General features: G+C 41.1%; 1 protein-coding gene across 1 annotated transcript; it reads right to left on the reverse strand.

The window, feature by feature from the left end:
• LOC103133456 (MLLT6, PHD finger containing) lies at positions 1–27,299 on the reverse strand. The gene is made up of 20 exons (XM_007545201.2): positions 26,865–27,299; positions 24,131–24,210; positions 23,981–24,035; positions 23,748–23,857; positions 17,065–17,168; positions 14,384–14,477; positions 14,139–14,246; positions 13,439–13,528; positions 12,922–13,069; positions 12,027–12,842; positions 11,310–11,509; positions 9,872–9,989; positions 9,656–9,722; positions 8,893–9,041; positions 7,272–7,469; positions 6,961–7,037; positions 5,954–6,321; positions 4,796–4,886; positions 3,460–3,672; positions 1–2,598 (listed from the first exon to the last, which is right to left on the reverse strand). Exons 1-20 carry the CDS (start codon positions 26,971–26,973, stop codon positions 2,563–2,565), a joined length of 3,231 nt encoding a protein of 1,076 aa, XP_007545263.1. The 5' UTR covers positions 26,974–27,299; the 3' UTR covers positions 1–2,562.

Here is a 27,299-nt window from a genome sequence, read left to right on the forward strand (position 1 = left end):
CAGTACGACATTCATAACATGGAATATGTCTGTTACCCAAACCTCAAAGGAATGAACGTGTTTTTACACAAACATATTAAAGTTTACAAGTTATTATTAAAATAATAATAATAATAATAATAATAATAACAATAATAATAATAAAAAAAAGTCATAAAAACAATTTACATTTGGGCTCGCAGGGCCCCAGTGCAACATGACAAAGAAACCGCTTCAGCAAACCTTTGCTCCACTCTTTGAGTCTGAACTTTTTCTTGGCTGAGAGGAAAATCATGACGACGACAAACCTCCGTCTTGCAGTCACACTAATAAAACATAACCAACCATTCACCTTCTGTCACTGCTACAAGTACACATGCCTGGCAAAAGAATAATTCAGATCCTTAAACTTCTTACAACCACAAACTTCAATGCATTTTATTCCATTTTTTTTAATGGTGGTGGCCAACACAAAGGGGCACATAATTGTCAGGTGGGAAAAACAAAACAAAACAAAAAAACTCAGTTTTACAGAAACTGAAAACATTTGAATTGTTCTCAATCCCATCTAGTCTAACATGCCAAATTCAATCCAATGAAACAGACTTTAAAAGTCACCTACTTAGTAAACAGTTCAGATGTGTGTAATTTAATCCCAGTTTCTGTTTTCTGGTTCATACAAAATAACTTTATGAATTAAATAACTACTTATTTATCTTCTATTTACACTGACACACATCTTTTGTGTTGCTCTGTCAAAAAAAAAGAAGAAAATCTAATTAAGAAGTTTCTGGTAGCTTCAGACAATCTGATAAAAGTTCAAGAGGAATGAATTTTTTTTTGTTTTTACAAGGCACTGTCTCACAAACCAGGGAGACGCTTGAATCTGTGAAACAAACCCATCACCGACAGTTTGGGAGACTTGCGAACAGAAAGTAAACAGCTCAGAAACTCAAGTGAGAGATGTAAATTAGAGAAAATCGATGTGTAGGTAAAACCAAGTCAAACGGGCTACGGTCGAAGAATCAAGAGTGGAGGAAGGTCAGCCTCTACGACGGGGTTTCGCTGTCGTCTCAGTGCCGATAACAGTCACATTACGCATCAAACACTGCTATAACAAGAGTTCAACTCTTTCCTATGACTGCAACGTGTGCTACAAATTATCGTTTCTCAGTCTTCTGAAGCACAACAATAAACTAAAGAGCTCTGCGTGTGAACACAAAAGTCACAATAGAAAAATGATTTGACACTTGACCATACGGTTATTCACAAGTTTTCACTGTTGAAATCTTCAGTCAGCTATCAAAAGTATAAATGAGTTTAAGAAGTTCATTTGGAAACAAACGATAAAAGCCTCCATGTGCCCGAGTTATAGAAACAAAACCTATCAAAGACAAAGAGGACAGAGTGAGCCTGTGGGCCGCGGGCTCTCCCTGTAAATCTACCCCATTTATTAAGGCATTATCTATCCAGTATTGCTAAAAGAAGAGCTAGTTAAGAGTTATCCATGTGGGAAGGTAACACAAAGAACTTCAGGACAAGAGTGCAAAAATACTCACAAGTCATAAACCTCTTCAGTTCGCGGCGGCCCACTGAGCATCCTTCAGAAGGGAGTCTGTGGATGACTAAACACGCACACTCGTTCGGGAAAACCAATGATTCCCTTTCCAAAAAAATTTGGTTTCGTCTGTTTAATCTCGACAGCAACTGGAAGGGTATAAAATACGGAAGGAACTCTCATCGTGGGATGGAACGAAAAAGCAAGACGCCCCTCAATGTTGTCGGCGTGACGCTTTTTTGTTTTTCAACGTTAAAATCGAGTGAATGCCACGTTTTTGTTTTGTTTTTTGTTGTTTGTTTTTTTTAGGTGGTCATTCCTATCCACTGAAGGCTGCTACGGTAATGACTCGGCACGAAATAAACAACGGAGCACAGTTGGCAGAAAGTTTGAGGTAATAACTAGCTTAATGAGGAAACGCCACTAACAACACACCAACTTGACTACATCTTATACTTAAGTGCCGGGGCGAGGCCGAAACGCTCAAAGGATGAGGACAAAACCGGGTGAACGCATACGGGAAGACGAAATATATCGAGGAAGACAGCGGGAGGTTGCCGGAAGTGCTTCCTCGCGGACCGACTGGAAGCGCTGGTTTTGCGCGGCGGAGGGAGATGTCAGTGCTCGAGTAGTCAGAGCCAAACTCTTGACCTTCATGTCAAACGTCAAAAATAAAAACGCCCACCCAGCTCCTGCAGCGGTGAGCTTCATAAGCAGCCCCCATTGGTCAAGCTAACAAAATAGTGCAATTTAAAGAAGAGACCACTGTAGTCATGCTCTCTGAAAGCTGCCTAAATGACAATGATAAAAACCATAAGATGGACCTCTAATATTAAGAGCTTCAAAACACACACACAAATAAAAAACTTCACCTTAATGTCACGTTTTACATTCATAGAAGTTTGTCAGACAAAGATGACGGAGGAGGGAGAGACTCGAGAGCCCAGAACTTCACAGAAACCGGCGATTCTGACGGGACGTCGTCATCCGAACTGGACAGGAAGCAGCGGGGGGAAAAAAACACTTCAGCCGTTCTTGTCTCCTGCCTTCTCTCCCGCTGTCTGGGGGGTAAAAAAAATGTCAGAATGCAATTAAATAGCAAGAATTATTTAGAATGTCTTATTTATTTATTACTGTTGATCACATTAAATCCAGAAACGTTACCATATTTTATTGGGATTTTGGCTGGTGACAGACAAAACATAACCCGTAATCATAACGTGGAAACAAATGAAATGCATGATTCTTATTTTTTGAAGTATTTAGTGGATTTGTATTCTGAAACCTTGAATCATTTTTATGTAGAATCACATTTGGCAAGTCTTTTGGACTTGTAAAAGTACCAGTGTATAAAAGTTTGTTTTGTTAATATATGCAATATATTTGCTTTAATGTGAACCATAATTCATTTTATTTGTATATTTAGGCTTAAGAATTAAAGTAAAACATTTACAAGAGTGAGAAAAAAAACGGAGGTAAGAGAAAACATGCAGACAGGGTGATAAGGAATAAAGTCTGGAAAAACTAATTCTTCTATTCTCTTCTTTTTTCTCTCTCTTAACCTGAAATAGAAAACCAACATCAAATTCTAATTTCAGGCTCAGGTAGAAACCCTGATTGATGTTGGAAGATGCATCTAATTATAGAAAAGATATTACTCTATTTCAGAAAGGTCAGACAACAAGGATATTTGTGCATCACTGCGGCTTAAAAAAAAAAAATCCTCAAAAAGAACAGAACAAACATTCAAATGTCAGAAGAAGATGAAAGAATACGCCTGTTTTCTTTCAGAAAGGTTTGATCATATTGACTCGTTGCAGCAGCCAGAGTTTTAATCCTCTGGAGGAAAAATCAGAATCACGGCTTGTTGGCTCGAACCTCGATGGATTCGGTAAGCTGTGAAATCCTGCAGCAACACTCACCCCAGGTTTGTGGAGCACATTGTCCTGCAGACCAAAGAGACCCCCTGCCTGGCTCCCCTGTAGGGGAGACGCAGTTGCCGATGACAACAGGTTGGGCGACTGGGAGATCAAGGGCGAGTTAGGGGTTGAGTTGAGCGCTCCCGTCAGCGTGAGGCGCTGCAGCTCCCTCTGTCTCTGCTGCTGCAGCATCTGGCACACCACCGCCTGCTGCTCCTGGAGGAGGAGGAGGAGGAGGAGAGCGCTGTGGCTTAACTAATCTGTGATCAGAGCTAAAAGCAAACAAACAAAACTTCCGTTTCAATGGTCAGCAGCCACGTTTGAAAAGCAAAGAGAGGGAGAGAGCGTTAAACTGCAGGGAGGCATGCAACCAGCTCAACGGAGGTGAACAAGATTTAGAGCTACAGATTCATCACTTTGCTCTGAATCCTGCGAGGCTGGAGGAGTTTGAGACGTCTTGCTCCAAGATGCACTGCAACAAACCTTGAAATTCATATCTTTACCTGTTTTTGTAACAGAACAGAAATAAGAAATCTTCAGTCCCCTTATCGTGACAACTACTCAGCTTCACAGTCAAACAGGAAACAAACTGGTTTCTATAATTAGAGAGTGTCAAAGCGCATGACTGGTTGAAACCCCAGCAGACTTTCAGCAGTTTGCAAGTCAAATAAGCATTGCTGCATCACTTTGGTGGAAGAAGCTCTCCATATGGGGAGGAGGCAGCTTCGCTTAGCACTTGGCGTTTTCACTAAGCAACCTCAACATGTTCTGTGTACAACTCGTGCTGCAATCAACCCACATTTAAAGACAGCAACTAAATAAAGTGGATTCTGTAAACTGAGACCAGGAAGACTAGGATTATGTGAGCTCTATTTAGATGTGTGACCATTTGTTAGGGCCACAATAGTAGTTAAACTGTTTTAACCATCATATTCATATCGGTAATAATTGTAATCATCATAATAGCAACACCAACAGGGATAAAGACAATATATTTTTTTTACAATAAGAAATAGATAGTAATAACTAATAATAATTATAGGCATGAAAGTCAATAACAAAATCAAAGAAAGTAATCATTGAGATTACACTGATGAACACAAATATTTCTACATATGAAACAAATTATAGAGTAACATCTGACTTTGTCTGCTAAGTGAACCAGCGTATTAAATGCCATCCCTTCCTGTTGTACCTAGCAGACCTGGTTTTTGAAGAGATGAAGGCAACTACACTTTCTCAGGCTGCAAGAAGAGACGCGGTTTCTCTTTTTAACGAGTCTGACTGCATGCACACGATCAAGACGTACGAGATGAAGTGATAAGAACAGTGCCACTACCGGTGTGAAGTTCTGCGAGGCGAGGAACTGCTGGAGCTGCTGCTGCTGCTCAAGGAGGAGCTGCTTCTGCTGCTCAGACAGAAAAGAAGACCTGGAACAAACGTAAAACACCAAGTCAGCTCACAGAGCAGGCAATAATGTCTCTGGTTGAAGGATAAAGTGTAGCACTGGTTTTTGTTAAAACCAAAACAAAGATCAAGGAGTTCAAGTGTGCAGCGCCTTGCAAATAGGTTCACTTTTCCACATTTCGTAATATTTAAAACCCCATAAAGCTCAATGTATTTTTACTGAGAGTCGACATGATAGAGCTACGTAAGGTGCATCTCTGTGAATTGGAAGTAGCAGCGTAACATTGTCTACCCGGCTGCACAATATGACGGTGCGTTCGACGCTTCAAATTCGACGTGTGTGCACTATGAATGAAGACGCTTGGCATTTTGCACTACACCTAGCGTTTCGCGCATCTGATTTACATTCAAAGTCTATGTGGAGGTGCGTTGAGGGCGTGTCATACACGTCGGCTCTAGCCGTCGTCTTCCATTGGACGCTCTTGACGCTTCGGACCCTCCAAACGCTTCAAACGGTTCAAATCTTGCCGCACCAGATGCTTGAAGCGCGCCGCAACGGCCCTAGACGCGCCTCCACATAGACTTCGAATGCAAACCAAAACGCTTTTGGTGTGAACGCACCATTAGAAAGTCTTCTGCTGGCAACTTTACTATTAAATTTTGCAATGGTAATATCAGTTGGTGATACGCGCCCATTTTCTTCTTTCCTCTCTTTCTCATCTTTAACATTTCGGTCAGTGTCATTTGTGTCAGATATGAGCATCTGCTGCCGTAAACAAAAAAGCTAGCATTTTGAAGACCACAGTTCAAACTATTATTTGGGACAAAAATGTTGAAAACAATTTATTCTTTTTTTTTCTTCCTGTTTATGCAATAGTTGATGTTCCATCACACAAAACCCCAATAACGTACATCGAAGGTTATGGTCATAATGTAACAAAATACGCAACGATCAAGGAGTGTGAATACTTTCGCATGACATGGCCCTCGGTTTATCAAAGTGGTCTACAACGAATTAAAGCTCATCTCGTGGGTCAGTGCGTCTCTAACAACAACAACAACAACAAATGGAAGCGAAGCGGCTACATACGGGCTCGCGTTCTTGGGAAGCTGGAACCCCTGGGCCAGCGCCTGGGCGTTGAGGGGAGGCGGCTGGGGGCGCAGGGCGGGCAGCGACGGCTGCTGAGCGCTCTGCGCCGGAGACTGGATCACGCCGTTCAGACCGCCCAGGACACCGTTCATGTTCAGCTGCGGGCTCCCTGCGATGGACGCGATGAGCCCGCCCACCGGCAGAGCGGAGGCGCCGGACTGACTGATGCCCCCCAAAGCGTCGCTGGGCCCTCGGTTCAAACCGTTCAGCAGGGGCTGGCCGAAGGAGGCGGGACTCTGTTGAGGAGGCGGGGTACCCTGGAAGGAGAGCGACGAACTGCTGCGGGACGGACTATTAGAGTGGAGCTCCTGGGTGAAAAACACAAAAACTCGACTTTTAGCCGTTTATTGCACATTTCCTTTTATCATAAAATAAACAAGACAGTAGAAATTATTCTCCTAAAGAGATTTGATAGTGATAACGCTGCCTGAGTGTTTGGTGATATCGCAATAGAAAGGTGATCGATATCAACAGGGTAATGCGCCCAATAGGATTTTCAATCATTTCACTGAACTCTGATCCAGAAGTGCACAGCATTCTGGGGGATGTAGGCAGAGGAAAGACTTTAGCCGGTCAGCCTCTCATGGCTAGCTGTGCAAAGTGGGTGGCAACAACTAACTCATTCACTCACTGTTGACTAGTGATCAACGGGTTGTTAGTCAATAAACTGTTGAGTAAGTTGCGAAGCAGCAGTTTCATGTTTTACCACTACGCCTCATAACTGCTTAGCAGTAAAAGGAACTGTGTGGAGAAGATGAGTGCAACAACAGGAGAGGAAACTGTGGATAAAGCAGGAAAGGTCACATCACCAGTTTGGCAGTATTTCAGCCATTTAAAACGCACAAAAAAAAATAACCAGTAATAATCGATATCAACTGGTACGAAATTGTGACTCGTTTTTCAGCCACGCTGCCCGGCCCTGTGAAGAAGGAGGAGAAGTTTCTCACCTCTGATGAGGTAACAAAGGAGGTGTCATTCAGGAAGCAGCTTTTGGAGAGGGGACTCTTATTGGTGCTCAGGGGGTCTAAGGAAATGAGAGGAACATTCACAGGGTAAAAACTACAATTTCTACATTCATCACAATCTATTACGTTCAGTAAAACCACAGCAAACGACTATGTTAGAACGACTCGGTCTCTCTTCAAGCTTAATCACATTAACATTCTGGTGCTGCTAAACGGAAGTGGGAGTGTGGGAAGGCTCCGTGGCACGACGAGGGGACAGAATCCCGAGGGCGCCAAGAGACGAAGAACCTAACCTTGAGAAGACGACAGAAAGCTGAGCTGCGAGGACGAGTGCAGGCCCGGCCCGGTGTGGATGTGGGGCTGGAAAGGCACCGCCAGCTCAGTGTTGAGCAGCTGCAGCCGCTCCCTCTTCGCCGTCAAGCTGAGGATCTGGTCCTGGAGGCGCTGGTTCTCCTGCTGCAGCGAGTGCAGCGACTTCAACATCTCCACAACTGAAAGAGAGAGCGCGAATGTCGCAAGAAACTGTCAGTGATGGGCGATTTCCAGAGAGAAGAAAGGTTAACGAGGGTGATCAGATAACTGGCCAGTGTTTTTTCCGCGGTCAGAATAGTGCACAGTTTATTTTTACCAGGTGAGCCATAATTCTCCACAGCTTTCAAGCATAAGGCTTGCAAAACTGTGTTTTAGGTCATACAGATCTTTTTATTTTTTTTAAATAAAAGAAGTCAAGGTTTTTCCTTTCAATCTTCACTTTACAATGACAGGTTATATTGGGAGCTGCAGATACCCATCTGTATGTATTTATCCAACCAGATCTGCACCGTCTGCTTAGAAACAGCCCTGCACGTTACTGAAAAAGACCCACATAAAAACGCTGCCAGCAGAAGCAAAACAAACTTCACTGAAGAGTGAAGCTTTATGTGCTGAGTCAGACGTGTTTAGAAAATAAATGAAGAAGCTGGCCCATTTTAGTTGGTGTCACAACATGTTTTTTTTTTTTCTTTCCTTTCTGGACCAACAAAATATCAAGGTTAAATTACAGAAACTCACGTCTGGACAGATCGTCTGTTGCTGTCAAGAAAAATGGAGACCGAAGCGCTCAAAGCACAATTAGATAAGTGTAATGTTGAACTATGACCTATCCACTGCACAGATATTGAGTTTTCAAGCATTTATAGTTGAAATCAGATTTTTCACACTGTTGGACAATAAATATGGTTGTTCCCATTTCAGGTCAGTAAGCAAAATTATTTAAATGTTACAATAAAAAAAGGGAATTTTTTATTATATTCTTCAAAGTCAGAGGTTCACATACACCAACATCACAATGCAATTTAACAATGTGGGATAACCCCAGATGATTACGTCAAGGCTTTGTAATCGTCTTATAAGATAATTCACAACATTTGATCAGGCAAGATTTCAGGGAGAGAACCACAAGTCTGGTACAGTCCTTGGTTACAATATTCAGATGTCTTAAGGTGCCATATTTGTCTCTTAAAAACTACGATATGTAAGTAAAAACAGTATGGAAAAGTCCAGAGGCCACATCTGTTCAGGAGAGAGACGGTTCTGATTCCCAAGGATGAATACTTGGTTTAAAATGTGTGACAGACAACTTTTTGTAACCAAAGAAGCTGGAGCCAAAATTGCAAAATTTCAAAATACCAAAGAGGCAAATGATCTGCACCTAATTGAGGTCTATTACTCAAGGGAAACCAGCTTAGCAAGCAACGAGTGGTTTTTAGCGCGGAATCAGTTGGTCATAAAGTGGTTCCTAAACTCAAAGGAGTGAGTCAGCAGGATCGTTACACACTTTGTTCCCACAATAAACAAAACAACTAAGCATTGTTTAAATTTAACCGATCGAGACTGAGAGCAAAACGAAGCCACTGCAGTCTTCTGACTACTCACTGTTGACCCCCATCTCTCCGTTTCCGTGTTTCTCCAGCAGGAGCTCGATGTGGGAGCTTGCAGGGGGAACGTTCTCAGGACGGGCTCTGACTCCAGAGCCCAGTCCGTCTCTCTGGTCAAACAGGAGAGGTAGACAGCTCATGGGAGACCTGCAGAGGGACAAGGACAAAACCGGTCAGACTCTGGGTTTGGGTCAGCTTTCATTTTAACTCCTCTTAGTGATCCAGCTCTTATTTTCCAACGAGCGACAATGAGCAAACTGCAGTTAAAAAACATATATATTGTTTATATGTACTGTATAATCAACTCGACTACTAAGTAAAATATTAAATTGTTAAGTACAAAAAAATAATAATAATTTTCAGCGGTAATAAAATGCACAATAAATATATTATAAGCTGGTAATTTAATAAAATATGCTGGTTCCAAAAAAAAAAAATAAAAATATTAACTCTATAATCTGGGTAACCAATCAGAAGCCAACAATAAAAGTTTAAAACTAAAATACAGTAAATAGCTAAAAATGTATTACTAGTAGTGATCATTTCATTATTTACCAAAGTAAGTATTATTATATATAGATGTATTTTTCTTATTTACAAAAATATTTATATTTTGACCTGTAAAAAGGTATTTAATGACTAATTTATTTACTTTATTATCACATTTTTAGGCCTTTTATGGTTCTTTGTACTGACCTCGATTAATATTTATGTATTTAAAAAGCCAAAAAAAAAACACAGATAAAAGAGCAAAGCCGTACTGTGAGGAAAGACTCTCTCTCGGCGAGTTTCCCTGACACTGGAAGCGGCAGTCATCGATGTCGGACTCTGACAACCAGAACAGATAAATTACTAACAGGACGACAGGTTGACTGAAAACTTTGCTGCGTTTAAATTTGAATAATTAGACGCAGAGTTATTACCGGTGAAATGCAAGAGTATTTTTGCAGGAGAAAATTAAATATGCTTGTTGTCACCTGGCAACGAGGTCTGGCCTTGGCTCAGTAGTGGCGGCAGTGTCGAGGCTGTGGAGAGACAGCTGGCGAAAGGCTGAGAGGAGTTCAGACTGTAGGAGGCGCTGGAGCTGGAATGGACCTGAGGGACAAAGATCAACGTCAGACAGACAGACAGGCAGGCAGGCAGAAAGCCTCCGTTGGTACTGAAAACCCACGTTGAGGTCAGGCGGTTCATATCTATGTACCAGAGGAAAATGGAAATCATATGTGGGTGAAGGAGACGGCACCTTTTGTTGAACTGGAACGACAAGCTTATACCTTCAGAGGAAAGGGAGTCAATTTTGAAGAAATGTGCTCAACGATGACTGAGTTTCTGAGCATTATGAAGGAAATTAATTAAGAAAATGATTAGTGCTCAGTTTTTTTTTTTGTTTTTTTTTTGTTTTGTTTTTCTGTAATGGGTGCTATTTATTTGCTCTCTATTATTTTATTATTTACATTTGTTTACTTTAGCTTATTTAATGTAAATCTCATGTAACTTGCTTATTTTGTAATATATTTATAACCAAAATCTATAAAAAATGATGAAAAAAAGAAATGCGCATCTGTGAAAAATTGATCTGGCCAAAATTAGGTTTAAATTTCCAAAATGACACATAAAAGTTTCAAAAAGGAGAAATTCTAATTCTACCGATTCCTGAACAACGTAGAAAATCCCAATAATAACTGAGCAGAACTGCGCTCCGCTTGTGAGACCGACGATGGATTACCGAGTGTCTGTTTCGCCAGGCATCCTTAGTTCTCGGCTTTTATGACATTGTTTGTTCACTAATGTTCTCTAGCGCTGCGTCTCCCAACCCCGGTCCTCACCGCCCCCCTGTCCTGCATGTTTTAGGCATGTCCCTTCTGCCACACACCTGAATTTTATCTCTGGGTGATTAACAGGCTTCTGCAGCATTTGATGGTCATGCAATCATTTGAATCAGCTGTTCTGGAATAGAGGCACATCTAAAACATGCAGAGCGGGGGGGAGGGTGAGGACAAGAGATGAGAAACACTGTTTTAGAGGTTTCCCTGCTTCAACACACCCCGTTCAGATGATTGCAATTCAGCAAAAGCCTGTTAATCAGCCATCAATTGAAATCATATGTGCTGTGTGTGTGAAGCACTCTAACAGACCTTTGAGGTCTTCACAGAACAGCTGCCGAGATTAAATGAAATGCTGAATTTATTTACATATTTTCTAGCCGTACTGATCACATCGCATCCACATGCACACGATTATTTACTGATGTGCAGGCAACTTGGGGGCACATCAACGTGTGCCAGCGGGAAGCTGGAATCTGTTTTCTTTCAGGCTTGTGCAGCACTTTGATCAACCGAAGTTTCTCTTTCCTGATTAGAAATGACAATGACTCGAGTTTCCTGACGGTGTCTGAGTGAATCTTCTCTGACGTACCTGCGTGTTCGAAACAGCGCTGACAGACGGAAGAGAGAGCGAGGAGCCGTGAGATGAAAGCAGTCCTGAGGAGAGAGGGGTGCTACACATCGCTCCTCCCAGGGACAAGGAGGTGCTGCACACTCCTCCACTCAGGGAGAGAGGCGTGCTGCAGACTCCGCCACCAAGCGTGAGAGGATCCTTGAGACTGGAGTAGATACCTGAGTGAGGACGGGGAAAAAGGAATCAAATTCAAAAGCCTAGGAGGAAAGAAAAAGAAAAAAAAACCCTAAGGGTTTTTTCTTCTCTTGTGGCAAGTTGTGAAGCTCAAAAAACACGTAAGGCACCCGAGAGGCTGAGTCGGAAAGTAGGCCAGGAAATGTGCAGCTCACACAGCAAACCATATCTAGGACAATATCTCTGCCTCACACAGATTCAACAGTTCTATGAAGCAGATTTACAAAATATAAGAGCAGTGTCACGAGGCCAAATCTGTTGATCCTGGATGGCTTTTCACTTCCTCTGTATCTCTGAGGTCATGATTCTCAGATAAGCTGATGGGTGTCATAAAAAAACTTCGACAATTTAGAGTCAATTTAGAGCTTGAAAATCAATACAGCAGAGTTTAAACAAATAGCAATTCATTCAGACAGACAGACAGACAGACAGACACACACACACACACACACACACAGGATGTTAGAGGGCTACCACACATGCCCACCCACTCAGACTCACCGGAGCCGAGCAAAGAGTTGCTGCGACCTGCAGAAAAACTCCTAGCAGAGGAGGAAGAGGTTGTAGAGGAGGAAGAGGAGGTGGGAGGCAGCGTGGAAGGGAAAGCAGGGTGGGACAACGACGATGATGATGATGGGCTCTGGTAGAGAGAGGAACTCAAGGCTGGGGGCGGCGGCGCTGGGGCGTCCGCATGGTGGTGGTGATGGTCCTCATCCCTCCGCTCTCGGTTCTTGCTCCCACGCGGGCGCCCCGGGCCGTGGCGGCTTTTCTTGTTGCTATGGTGCCTCCGTTCTCGGGGCAGCGGCGGGGGCGCGATCTTGTCCTTCAGGCTGGCGTCCTCCAGGACGGGAGGCGCGCTGACCTGAGGCGGCTTTGAGAGGGATTTGGAGGGCTTGTAGTCGCTCGAGGAGGAAATTTTGCGGATTTTGCAGGTGCTGCCCAACCCCGACGAGGAAGTGATGCGCATGATGGAGCCAAAGGTGGAGATGGTGACTTTGTTCTCGAAGGGGCTCGAGTTGCTCTCCGTCCGCTCGTGGCTTTGAGACCCTGCGAGGGGACAATCGGCCGGGGTCAACGCGGGGGGCTTTTGGTATTTACAGTCTTCCTCCTCTTCTTCTTCTTCTTCCTCCTCCTCTTCATCTTTGCCATCTTTCTCTTCCTCTTCGTCTTCCTCCTCCTCCTCCTGCACCGCAGACCTCCTGTGGCGCTCCTTGCGTTTCTCTCCGTTGTGGTCGTCGCCTCCGCGGTCGTGCTCGCGCTCCAAGCGGGAGGACGATGAGAACTGATGGAAATCCTGAGTGGCCGACAGGGATCCGCCTGCAGGAAGACGCAAAAGCAGTCAGACACAAACACTCGGAACGACTTTTCGCCGTGACAGAAGTGCCGCAGGCGGTACCGGTGTTGAACGGGCTGGAGGAGCAGGAGGAGGAGGAACAGCTTTTTCCGGTGCTCCCCGTCTTCTTACTCCGATGACCGTGACTGTGGGAGCTCAGCTTCTTCGGCTTCCCTTCGCCGTCTTTGCTGCTGTGATGTGTTGAAGATATCTATCCATGCACATCCAAAACGACAGGAGAATGTTTAACGTGTTTTATGAATGATGGCTGTCTTTAATAATGGCTATCATGCTCTTTCTGGGTGACATATCAATCTGTTTTAGCTGTAGTTTTTGCTTTAGTAGTAAACGCATATTTTTTTTTTAAAATCAGTTAATGCATTTACGCAACTCCATAAATCGACAAAGAACTTTCATCACGTCATCATATGACGGTAATGCGATGCTACTGCATTCTGACCAAAGTGTGTCAAAAAACCTTAATACTGATGGAAGAAATTGTGTCAACTAGCGTCACGTCTCTAATGTAACTAATGTGACCGGCGCGTCTTAAGACGGTCTGTGGTTCGGCTGTTTGTACCTTTTCTAGACTGCTTGTTGTTATGGAGGAGCTCAGGCTGTCTGAAGACTTCTTGTGCCGCTCTTTCTGACGAATCTTGTCTTTATGACTCTAAAACACGCACAAACACACACACACACACACACACACACACACACACACACACACAAACACACACCGGGTGTAGAACGGTCAGCATGTGTACAAAACAAACGTCTGTCAACTTCACAGTTGACGGAGATTTAAAGAAATATTTCTTTCATTTTTACCTCCCTGTAAATTCAGGATTAAATTGAAAATTCGTTCCCTCACATTTAAAGTTCTTCCAGACCAAACTCAACGATCCGTTTCATCTTGGAAATATTTTCTAGCACGTTGATTTCAAATGTTAGATTTATTTCTGCGAAAGGGAAAGCGTTTCTCTCCACTGATCAGGCTCTACATAAATAAACTGATTGAAAACATTCCTTCTCCTGCTTTGTTTTGCGTCTTTTTCAATAATCTATATAGATTCTTAATTATTGATCTCACTGATTGGCATTAATTACCGACTGGCCTCACTATTTTTGTAGCAAAAGTTTCACTTAAGTTGTTTCAATCCATCTCTGTCAAAGAGTAGAGGGGAAAAAAACAAAGTGACTTTAAACTGAGGAGAGAGATATTGCAGGTGGTTAGTAAATACCAAGTTACTCAAACTAAATCAGACCAAAGAGTTGTTTACCTTCCTCTGTTTATGGTGGTGATGTTTTTCCTGCGATGGAGAACTGGAGCGCCCCCTGGGATGACTGAAGGAGCTACTAGCATTTTCGCTTGAGCGCAACTTCTTCTGCTGTAAAAAAAAAAAAAAAAAAAATCAACTTTTCATTCATTGTATATATTAAAAAAATCACAATAATGACAAAAAAGAAGCAACACAAATCTCTTGGAAAAGTAGGCTATATCCGCAAACAATGATTTTCTTTGTACCATTTTGTTGTAGTGATGCTTGCAGTAACCACAGTATTTAACGTTGTCGGCTTCTGGGCCTTCTTCCTCACACAGCAGACCAGCCATCTGAGCACTGAGCAAAGCATAGCACAGGGTCATAGGTCAGAGTCAAGCTTCTACACAAACCAGACAACACAGTTGAGCCCGAGAGATCAGTCATGACCGAATGAGTTCAAGTTTATTCCGGATTTCTTCACAACCTAGTCAACATTTGGTCTCTTAATTAAGAACATTCAAAACAAGATAAATGCACTTGACCGTCATTCATTTCAATAACATGTTATGTTGATGCTGGTACTTGAGTTAAATTTGCATGTTTGATGATCTTCAAGATGGAACTTTAGACAAGGTTTCTCTTCGCTTCGTGCTGCGTTATGAGATCTGGCTGCACTATGTGGCTAGAGAAAGAGTCCATGCACTAAGATCTGGACTTCAAGGAAAACTCATTACACCTATGCCTTCACTTGTCATTGAGGGTACACAAGTAATTAGCTGCTCCCTCAAACTGGATGGCCCGACACATCACATTGGAACAAAACCAAAATATCAGCATTTTTTTATTTGTAAATTCGTATGAAGGGAAGACGACTCAAAGTTATATGTTAAAGGTAACAGAGATATGCCTAAAATAAAGTCAGAGAAACAAAAAGGTGTGAGGAGCCATTTCAAAGAAGACTATTTTCTACAGAAGACCGCTAATACAGCCTGCTACTTATAAACGGAGTGAATGGTAAGCATGTAACAGGAAGACTGAACATAGTATAGAGAAACTGCTCTATACTGTGTACTGGGCATGCTGACAATCTTTTGGAAATGTTATAGCAAGATCTACAGACTTTTAAGTAATGCATATAAAAAATGTGGCTTGGAGGTAGAGATGCTAAACAAGAAGCTCAAGACAGTTTATAATGTTGTCTGTCGTAATTTTCTGTGTTTTACAACTTCAGTAAAGCCCAATTTTAAAGTGACTGCTCTCTCACACAGAAACAAGCAGAAAAATAAAATACATTTTTCAAAATATATTCTGATTATATTAAGAGTAGAGGCAATATTATATCTAATTTTGACCCAAAAGCTAATGTTAACTTACTAAATGAATTAAGTAAATGTTAAACAACAAGCTAGCTAAAGCCAACATGATGATAACAGCATTTTTTTTCCCAGAATACACCAGTCTTATCTGTTTTGACTGTTTGTTTACGAATGCAAACACAAAAGATTTCGTTTTCCTTTTTTTATTATTCTGTGTAATTCATGACAAACAGATCACGTGGGGCACATACACATTTGTGTGTGGATGCGTCACATTGTGTGTGTGCGTTGCGCCTCGTGTGGGTCAGACGCTTTTTCCTTGTATGCCATGAGCCTCGTGTGGCATATTATGGGTCAGGAACTGTGCGACGTCGCCGTTTCTGTGTGGCATGTGCATCGCGTGCATATGTATTTGTGTGTGGGTCAGGTGCTTTGGTTTTGTGTGCCACACATATCATGCGTGTTGGGGATGTGGTTGTGTTCATGTGGGTCAGGTGAGGTGATGGTTTAAATAATATCCTGCAGGCATCCCTGGCCTCGCATACACTTCCTCAGTCTCTCTTTTGGCGTCAATCTCAATAACCCTGCAGTCGTCCTGAAGTTGTGTCGTCCTCTTCCTCATGCAGCAGAACGGTCTTTTGAAACCCGTTCATAGAAAGCCGTGTATTAGCCGCGTCGCAGTTTTCAAAGCATGTGAACAAAGTAGCGGCTTATCATTCATTAATTATGGCATGCTGTACAACGCTTTGTGTCTGTGAAAGGCGCTTTATAGATAAGCTACTTAATTTACACAAACAATAGCAAACTTTGAATCTTCTTCACTTAGTAACAACTTCAATACCAAGCAGAGTTGCCATCAATGTAATTTGGTGCCACTAAAGAGTGGTGAGTTTAACTGGAAAAAGGTTTGTTTGGTTTTGTCAGAGCAGATGAATATGAAAACTAGACAATTGCAAGTCACCAGCAAAACGTCTTGAGACGCTTGTAGTAATTGTAGATTTCCAAAGATGCAAACAGAAAGCTCTCCAACCTCATCCCTTGTTGATCTTTTTTTTTTTAAATTAATTTAACTATTTCAAGACAGCTCTTCAATTTAGACAAAAACAAAACAACAAATTGATGCCATTTACTCCTCTTCAAGAAAACTTGTCATCAGCTGAAATCGTCATCTGCAGATCAGACGTCTGTCAGACTTTTGCTGATCATAAAATGGGTACAAGTTCCCCCGACTGTTGCATTTCTAGGTTTCGTCGCTGAATTTAAAGCAAAGGAGAAATAACAGTTCAAATCAAATACAGGGGTACAGTCAGACTGCAAAGCAGATAGCCAGAGCCTCTTCTGAAATGGGAAATAATGTTAACTATTGTATTCCAGTATTAAATTTAAGGCTGTTCAATTAAGTCCTCAGTTAACATTAATTGAACGCACTGTAAGCGACGGAGCTACAAGAAAAAGTACACAACGTATTCAAAAGAATGAATGCGGTACTGCAGCAGAGAAGGAGAATCGCTATTTTAAAGCATCAAAATATTTGATGTTTTGTCTACGCCTTTTGTCATTTCCTTTCATAGAACCCCACCAGACGCCGAACATCAAACGCAAACATGATGACGATGCTCATCACTCACCAGGTGACGTGAAAAGCCTGTCTGCAGCCCTGCCTGTTGCAGGTCATGCAGGCTCCACAGGCCGCCTTGCTCTCCCTCCCGTGGTCCTCGCAGATGTAACACGTCTGGGCGGCAGAGGACACCAGAGAAAGACAGAAATACGATTCAGAATTCACAGCCATGTGCAGTGTTTATACCAACGTGACCAGAGCAAACACATAAAAGGGAGTTGCACCAAATAAAAGATTAAAGCGCTAATGTAAAGGATTAGGATGTTTAGCAGATGAGGGTTTAAAACAAAATTGTTTCTTCAGGGTTTGATACGGCAGAACTGTTCACCAGATGTTTAGGGAGACTGGATCGTCTGTCATCACCTTTAAATATTTTTGGTGCTCCCATCCACACAATGAATGCATCAGGAGAACGATTCCCTTCACTGTCCAACGTCAAGACTGAACTTTTCCTGGTCAGTGAAGAGTACCAAGAGGATTTCTTTTTGCTAAATTGCCAAAGCTCAACGTTCTTTAAATGAAAATGTTTACATTTGGATCCCTGGTATTTTGGTAGTATTGATTTTTAGTCTTTACGGATTGGTTTAGATGCTTTGACAAGCCTCTCCCAGTAGTGTAAAGAAACTTCAAAAGAACAGGTGTAACTGAGTCTTTTCAGCTCTGCCCACGAAATTTTCTGTGGGACTGTGTTGTGTCATGTTGACTCTGTTGTCCTTAAAGGGGCAGTACCATGCATTTTCCTGGCACACAGTGCCATTTCTATAGCACAATCAGGTTACCTTTGGTTGTAATAAAAATGCTGTAAATATATAACAACACATTTTACTACGTAATTTGACATCTTGAAATTGGGTCTCTCTCTCAATAAGCTCCTACTCTTTCCCACAATGCTTCTAATTATGCCGTTTATAACCATCTTGAGGACCGCTGGACTACAAAGTGGTTCATATGATAAGCTCAGCAGACTTGCAGTCCCACCAGCTGTTTGCTAATTGCTGCTGACGCTAGTTTGGAGGAGTTGAATGGGGGAGAAATGGGGGAAGAAGGGCTCTATGAGGCAGAAGCTTGCAGCTCCGAGGAAGAGCGTCATGCAAAAGGCGGCGCTTTGTGGGATCAAGCGTTTAGGCGCCGTCTGTAACATTACAGGATGATACAGAGCTCAAAAAAGTACATTTTACATAAATAATCATAAAAATCAAAATATTGAGGGTGACGGTCAAAGCAGTTTGTAACTAATCTGCTGATATGATCAGACTCATTGTCCATTTTAAACACCCACTTGCGGTCAAGCTCCAGTTTCCTGCCTGATGATTTGAGATGTTGCTTCAACATTTTCTTTTTTCATGTAGCCATCTATGAAGTGAACCAGTTCCTCCCGCGGCAAAACACCCACCCACCCCCACCATGATGGTGCCACCTCTGTACTTCACTGATGGAAGAATGTTTCTCATTTTCAACCAAATGTAGAAATGGCCAATATAATCAGTCTACTTAGTTGCAATATTTGGCTTTTATAATGATTTGGCACATTTCATAAAAGATCGTCTGAGACACAACCCGTCTCCTCCCTGGAAAGTATCGTGGCTGAACATTCCCGAACTGTTTTTACTTGGATATAATTATCTAAAAAGAAGAATGTGGAACCTTCAGACATAAGGAAATTGAACTCATAGCTAAACAAGACCTATAGAGGTCCAAAATTATTAATTTCTTTATTTGTGTTTTGTGTGCTGAGATGTGGGCTTGACATATATTCACAGGTATGCCTCAATTTAAAACAATTATTTGGAATTAACCAATAAGATGTTTACAAAGTCATGACATCATCATCTGGGTTTTCTCAAATTAAGTAAAAGGCAGACTCATTCAACAAATCAGAATATTTTTTTAAAAATCTATTGATTTCCGAAGCTTTATCACCAAGTCAAGCACATTAAATAAATTACACACGAGTGGAGGTTCGAAAAACTTCATTTTTGTTGTGCTTTCCAGTCAATGAAAACATATTTAAGATTGGAGTATCACAGCAAGACAAATAAAAGACGGGCCTCTTCTCAATGCATTGAATACGACTGAACTCTTAGTTCATTTTTAACCTCCGAATTAAATCGAACTCCTCCTTCATGATCCCTAAAATGGGAAATGTTTAGTCTGATGTTAAGCCACGGAGGGAGGATAAAGAAAGGTTATGCGACTCTCCAAACATCATATGCAAGTATCTGGTTTCAACTGTACATGTGGGCCTGCACGAGATGAAATGAGCAAGCTTTGTACTTGTCCGTCAGCGTTCCTTTAGCAAGCAGGGCAGGCTGGCAGGGGGCAGGAGAGGCCTAGCAACAGGTGCGAGACAAAGGAACAGCAGGCTCTTCACCTTTTTCACTCCAGCCGTCTCCGTTTGCTCTTTCTCTCCCTTTTCCCTCCATTCCCCACATCCCACAGAGCTCTCTGTTTCGCTCTCAGAGGATGACGCTCGTGCAGTGAAAAGCCGGAGACACAGCCGCACCGAGCATGTAAAAGGGAAGAGTGGCTTCTCAAGTTTTTGCTGTCCATTGTGAGGCTGTCTAGGAATGCAGGCTGCAAAAAATCTGGATGAATGGCTCTGACGGGGCAAAGCTGCATACAATTTACTGTAGCTGACAGTAATATGAAACCGGGCCCTCAAACACTCACACATGTGTATTTATATGTAGGCATACACACACACACACGCACGCACGCACGCACATCAAAGGCACTGGATTTCCAAAATGATCCTAAGATTTCCTTTTAGGAGAGTTTATCCGATACGACACATGTTGTAGATGAACTACAATATTATTTGCCGTCCAGGGACCCAAACTTTCAGGCAATCTAGTAAAGTAGTCTTGAAGAAATGCATCCAGTCCTCCTAAAGGTCCACCCCCTTAAACTTTTTACTGCCAGCATCAATACATATTAAGGATTGAAAAGTTAAATTTTTCTTTGTATGTGTTTTTTTTAGAAATGGTGTCAAAACTGCTACAATTTACTGTCATGCTTTTAAAGAGATGCTGGAGTTTCAGCAACTAATTTCTACTGTTGTGTGCAGCATAGAGTACTGAAATGCTGGCCCCTCCCCACCTGTTGCTACACACTGCTGGTCGTCTGGCTAAAGAAAGATTGCTACACTGTTTGGCTGACAAAAAGAAAATAATCCAATTATGATTGGATTTATGAAGTATAAATAAGTATAAGGTAGTACTTCCATTGAGGTATTATTGTTTTAAAACTACTAACAAGCTAATAGAAGCAGCATGTGTTTTATACAGCCAACTAGAGATTAACAATCAATGCAGAGATTTAAGCTAAGCAGCAGGAATCAAATTAATCTAAAGAGATTAGATTCAGTTCATTTTTCACCATCAGGAAATTAACATTAGATTTGCATTAATGTAGCAAAACCAAGAATTCACAAAATTTCAGGTCCATCAACAAACATGAGCCTAAATGCAGTTTTTTGAGTTTATCAATAAGCTGTTGATATTTTTATTAATATTTGAAAAATATTAAAACATAATTTAAACAAAACAAGCACAAGGAAATTCTTTATATTTTTGAATTTGTATTTAAGTTTTAGTTATTGGTTTTTAAGCTGTGTAACTCAGTGCGCTCCATCAGTTTTTCTAATGAATTTCCCTACTAAGGAACAAATAAACTACTATATCCCACTAAAATCAAACAAATGTATAGGGACACATGCTTCATAAATCAAAAACAAAACAACATAAATCCCCTTTTGTCCAGTATAATGTGTTACAGTCTTAGGAGGAAAAAATACTATCCACAAAATCTGAATCTGCAGGTGAGCTAATCAAAGAAAACTGCCATGAAAAAAACTGACAGGAAAAGCCTGGCTGGTGGATCTTGGTTTTAAATTAAACAAGTTATATTGTGTTATATTTGTCAGAAATGTTTGTGTTAATAATGAAATTGAACCAAAGTATGTTAACTCAAGTTTATCAGAACTGTATACAATCAGCTGGCCATTAAAGACTGTATGTTTAAGGAGTATAGGAGAAGCAACAGGTGACACCAAGTTAAATCTAATGAATACAGAGGATTTTTTTTTTCTTTTTTGATGGTAAATGTGCATCTTTGTTTCACGCTGCTCCAGCCTACATCTGCTTCAACTGGAAATCTTCCAGAGTTCCCAGAACAACAGTCACCGTGACCTCGACACACTCAGCTTAGGGCTTTTACAGGATGTGTAGGTGGGAGCACAGCAACCAAGTATGAAAAAAAATTTCAATACAGAATAAAAGTAAGAGTGAATAATACAATACACATCATGTGTTGTGCTAGCCACTGGTTTTTCAACATTTGAGTCACTGCATAGATGTGTGGGGCAACATTTATGTGACCAACATAAAAATCTTGTTTGTTTTTAAAAAACAAAAAAACAGAATAAAAGTCCTACATAATGTAGATTCAAAAGAGCAGTATGTTTATTAACTCACTTACATTTACATTTAAAAAATTAGTGAAAGTTTTTAGTTATCCAACAATAAATTGGCACCAAACTTTTGTGCAACAGCATCCAATGAAAGTGATTTAAAACACTTGTATGTCCATAAAATCAAAGCTGAATAAGAAGGGAATTTGCTCGAAAACAAAATCATTCCAAGTCTAATGGGCCACAGCAGATATTAAATATTTACTGTTTATTCCGTCGTCTTGGAATATGAGAGGGGCAGATTACATAAGACGCACTTTCTTTCTGCTTCTGTTTTACTCGATAGACTTGATCCGAGTTTGAATCTGTGACCCGAACACTGCGACACGTATATTGAAATTAAATTAGTAACATAAAAGTGGAGACATCAGGAAATCAATCAAATCAATTGATTGATGACATAAAGCTGAAATTAGCCTCCAGTTCCTCAGCGTGGCCATTTCAGTGCTTTTCTTGCATTTGAACCAACTCTGTCATGCCAATCTCCCAAAATAAGATTGTTCTGGATCAGAAGAGTAACTTGCGTTAGAACCATGGATCACAAAGGGTTCAGAGACCAAAACAGCTCTGAAATGACAGAGGTTTTATCTTCAAGTTTTATCAATGACTCAAACGTCCAAAACAAACTATTGGTTAAAAATCAACAGATATATACAATTATTTAACTAGAGTTACTGTCCAAATTAAAATTATTTAATTCTTTTCCAATCCAGTTCCTGTTGATTGTCCAGATGACAGTAAAGTATTTTAAAATACTATTTATGCACATTTTACTGTGCAAAATGGAGCCTTCTGCAGTATAGGTAGCTGTAGCGGTGTGTCTCGAGACCACATGGCGTTTATCCATCAGCCATACTTTTTACTGAAACTTCACAACAAACCATGACACACACAACAACAGGGCTGAGGAAACTCATGCTATAACATCAATCACCTATGGTTTCTCTCAGAGGGACATGAGTTTTATCTTCACCCTCTCGCCATCCACATAAAAAAATGAAAAAAAAAAACAAAAAAACAGGCCAAACAACAATTTAAAAATCTCTTGCTTTAATCTTAGACTCTCTATATGTAATAATTTAATGGTTTTGAATGAAAGTATTGGAATTTTAACAGTAAATTAGTGAATTTTGCATTTGAACAGAGTAAATGCTGCTGTTCTTGAAGGTCAAGAACGACAGCCAACCAACACAGGTTAGACGTCTGGAAAGGACAGCAGCATATTTTCATTTTCTACCTCTGCTAAACTCTCCTTCTGAGCAGAAACTTAGTTAGGAAAGTTAGTTTTCCTTTGGTGCCAAGAAGGTAGATGTTGTGATCAGCAACTGGACATTCTTTGCTTTGACCCAGTTTATCTTTTCCTTTGCCGAAGCTTCTTTTTTTCAACTACAACACATTTTTATCACCACCGTGTCATGATAAAACCAAGCTGTATGATTTTCTAATCTCTGGCCTCCATAAAGCAAAACCGTGTTTTGTTTTACCCTGTTTGACAGAAATATGCAGCTGCTGCAACATCTAGGGATTTGTAAATAAGTGTTGATAAGAAAGCCAGTGAATGGAAAATATGAAAAAAAAAAAGTTAGTAAGTTAAAATTGGTCAGTAAGCAGTAAAACAGATATGCTGTAATTAATTTTATTCTGGTTTATATGCACAGAGAATTTTGATCAATAATCTGGAGTGATACAAAGAGAGACAGCTCTATAATTCAGCCATTTTTAGACAATCAAAGTTAATTATAAAAGCTCTGATCTGTGCATCTCTAAACAACAAAGTAAAAAGGAGCTTAGTTCTCCACTCAACTCATCCTGCAGAAGCATAAAGTTTTATTTGACTGCAAAAAGTGAATTACTTGGTTTTGTGAACCATCTCTCTAACACTTGCTCAGTTTATACGAGTCTCCTGCAAAAACAAACGAGTATTATTCTAAGAACTTTTACTCCCAAGTTTCTGCACAAAATAATGTGCTCCTTTGATTGTTTTTTTTTATAGGTCATTTTCTCTCTCTCTCTTTTTTTTAGACCCAGTTTGATTATTTTTTGAAGGAAAACCCCCTCCCCTCAAAACGTAAAATATGCACAGCAGATTAAAGATGGCACAGCACACTGACTGTAATCTCAGGGATTAACCAGTATATCCTAACACTCAGATTTCAGATAAAGCTCTGCTCTCCAATGCAGCACTAATGCAGGTTTTCCACTTAGACGTGCATGTTTTGTACCTTGAGGTATCTCTCATGTGGGACATACTGCAGGATGATGGGCTCCATGGTGAGAACGTTGGCAAACTGCACCTCAGGGATGTAGAGCGCGCACACAACGTGGGCCCAGCCTGAGCAGCAGAGAGATTAGAGGGAGATGACAAGGCCCTTTATGGAGGTCTTTAATCTGTTTCAGGCGCACTGATGGAGATCTCAGAGAAACGTCAGGAGAATTAAGGTGGACAGAGACTCACCGCCACTGTCTGTCCTTTTAAGGGCTCCATCCTTGTGGGGACACAGTTCGCATCTCTGAGGCAAAAGAGGAGACAGCAGAGCTCACTGTGAGCGGAAAAATCAGTCATTGCAGGTGAGATGGGAAGAGTGAGACATGTTGGCATACTCACTACTCGTGCTGCTCGTTCCTGTGACTCACACTTCCTACAGAACCACGGGCCGGTGGGAACCTGGACAATGCCGTAGCACGCTGGGACAAACACACAAACAAACCAAGTGACTCCTATTTTCCTGCTTGTTTTTTTTCCCTTCTTCAGTCTAATTAAAAACACATTTTTGACAAGATGAGGAGAATATGCTCTAAAAGAAATGCTTAAAAAAAAAAGAAATGCTTCCTAATCATAAACTAATTTGCCGTATAAAATAATATTTGTTCAAAGACTTGGGGACAATCTTAAATTCAATCTGAATTTTGAGACAAGCAGTATTATCTCCACAATATCTGGAAAATATGGTGCTTCACATTTAAGTAACAAAAAAAGAAAAAAAGAAAAAAAAGGAACCTAAATGACAAAAAAAAATGTCCTGTGGAGAAGTTGGAGATGTGGCTGGGCGATAAAAATAAAATCTCTGATATCTTCATACTTAATCTGATTATAAGCCATTTTTTTCTTGCTTATTTCTCTTGAAAATAAATTACAAATGACAAAAAAATACGTCAGAAACTTGCTTAACCCCCAGTGAGAGTTGATTCAAAGTCCAAATAATAAAAAAGAAAAGTTCTCCACCACTTGGGCTGTACAGTCGTGTTTCAGCATCTCCATCACCAAAAATACCGTCAGGTGTCAACATTAAAGTGAGTGAAAATCTGTTCGACTGGCTAAATAAATTATTGTCTTCAACATAATAAACGTTATTATGATATTGCATAAACTCCCATTGCAATGCTGATTATAATTCAGGATTCTGTGCAGCTTTTATAGAGCTCACAAAAATATATTTCTACCTGATTATTAAAAGGAAGTGATAAATGATCCATTAGCTTAAAATTAAACCAAAAATCTTATTTTGATTTCTTTTTTTGTAAGTCATTTCCAGATTACTTTTTCCACTGACCCACAGCCACACCAACAAAACCTCAAAATCACTCAAAATATATCTGTAACAGTTTGACCGAGTGAAACGTTGAAATGTCAGCATTTATTACTACAAAATCCTAAAGATGTGTAAAAACAACTAAATGTACTGAAGAAGACTAATTGATTTCACAGAATGTTGTCTGGCACATCAAGAAGAAGTGAACTTATGAATCTTGGTAAATTACAAGATGTAAGAATGTAAAAAAAAAAAAAAAAGCAACTTCCACATATTTTAAAAATAAATCCCTTTTGTATTTAAAACTATTTCCATTCTGCTGCTTCATAGCTCTTCTGTAATAGTCTTTGTTGAGTTTATCCACAGCAGAAGACATGTTTCTTCTTCCTACAGGATGCAGTTTGGTTTTAATAATCCTCATAAACATCTCATTCATATTTATACGGCGCTTTCATCCCAGCCATAAATTTTAAAGCTATTTCAGCCTTTAACTCATCTATCATAAAACCTAAGCACTTCTTGGTCACTTCAGAGACAAAACTCCATTTATCTCATAGTGCCTTGCAAAGTGTTCACGTTGTCATTTGGCAGCCATAATCTTCAGTGTTATTACTGTAATTTGTGTTAGAGGACACAGAGAAGTCCATAATCTTGGGTCGTACGTGCTTTTATTTTCCATACAAACATAAAACCTGGAAAAAGTGGAGCGCATCTGTATTCAAATCTGACTGAAACAACATTTTGTGGAAAATCCTATTACAATTCCACCTTCCAGCAGGACTATGACAGAAATACAGAGAACAGAGCAGGTAAACGAAGGCATGTCGATGCATTAGAGCCCAATCTGGGGCAAGACTTGAAAATTGATGTTCACAGACCCGCAGTCCAAACCTGACCGAGTCTCAGATCTGTTCCTGCATGTTTTCCTCCATAGTTGTCCTCCCATCAAATCGTCCTATCTGAGCTGTGGATATCTAAAGCTCCTCCAGAGTTACCGTGGGCCTCTTGGCTCCTCCTCTGATTATTATCTCCTTACAGCCAGATGAGTCTGATAGTTTATGTGGATCCTCATGAAACTGGTACATTGTTATACATTACTCAAAGTGCTCAAAAACTCAGTATTTGTAGTTTTAACTTGTCTGCTATGTTCTTTGGTCTCAGTGATGTTCACTAACTGAGGCCTTCAAACAACAGCTTGAATGTAAAAACAAAACAAACAAACAAAATAAAAAGCACACCTTGCATGCATTTCTTTTCTACAACATCACAATTCTGCACTACGTCGTGTTGGTCTGTTCCAACTTTGCGGTTGCAATGTGAAGAATAAAACAAAAGTTCAAGAAGTGAATACTTTTGCCAGGCTCTGTAAATAATAAACATCGCAGATAAACATCGCAGAATCAAGTCTGACGATTTACTCCATGGATATATGATCCTGGGAGTTAGCTGCGCCCAATTATACGAGGTAAATAAAACAAAGCAAGTGTCCAAGCCGGCGGGCCTCACCGGGGCTGGCTTGTGGTGAAAACTGGTTGCGTGTCATGATCAGCCACACACGGACCGGTCATGGAGGCACCATCCATCCTTCCTTGATGTCAGCAAGCCTGCCTGGCCCTGAGCGTTCACAACAAACAGCACGCCTGCCTGCTACCCTGCCTACCCCTCCCACACGCTCGCAACACGCACGTACACAGAGCGAGCCTACCTCAGAGACCTGCCGTCCTCTGAGCGCCGCTGGCCGCTTCCAGCCGCCGGGCTCAGCGACCACAGCTGCCCGCTAATTATAAGCTAACGGCGGCTAAATGTTACCTTGGTGAACGGCGACGCTGCAGCCGTGTCCATCACAGTACACCAGCGGGTTCTCAGCCCAGCCTCGCTCGTCTGAACACACGCAGCAGCCTCCGACCATTTCCCGCATGCTTCTCCCATATGAAGAAATAAATTTCTCCTCCCGAGTAACGGCCCAGACCTCGGCCAGGCCTGTCAGGTAGACATCCGGCACTTTAACGCTGTACCGGGCATAGTCATCTGCCGCGTCAGAAGCACGGGAGTGTTTTTGCCGCAGCGGTGAAACCAAATCTCGGCGTGTAAAAAATTGCGCTGCTTCGCAGCTTCTACGTTTTACCGTGATGTCCTCCTCCCGTCCTCAGAACAGATGCAGTGCGCATGCTCACAATTTGTCCTGCAAAGGCATCAACTTGGGATCTGAATCAATTTTCTATCTTAACATTTTAAGCTCATAGC

This window comes from Poecilia formosa, unplaced genomic scaffold (genome assembly GCF_000485575.1).
Source record: "Poecilia formosa unplaced genomic scaffold, Poecilia_formosa-5.1.2 Scaffold11, whole genome shotgun sequence".
In the NCBI taxonomy this organism is placed as follows: Eukaryota; Metazoa; Chordata; class Actinopteri; order Cyprinodontiformes; family Poeciliidae; genus Poecilia; species Poecilia formosa.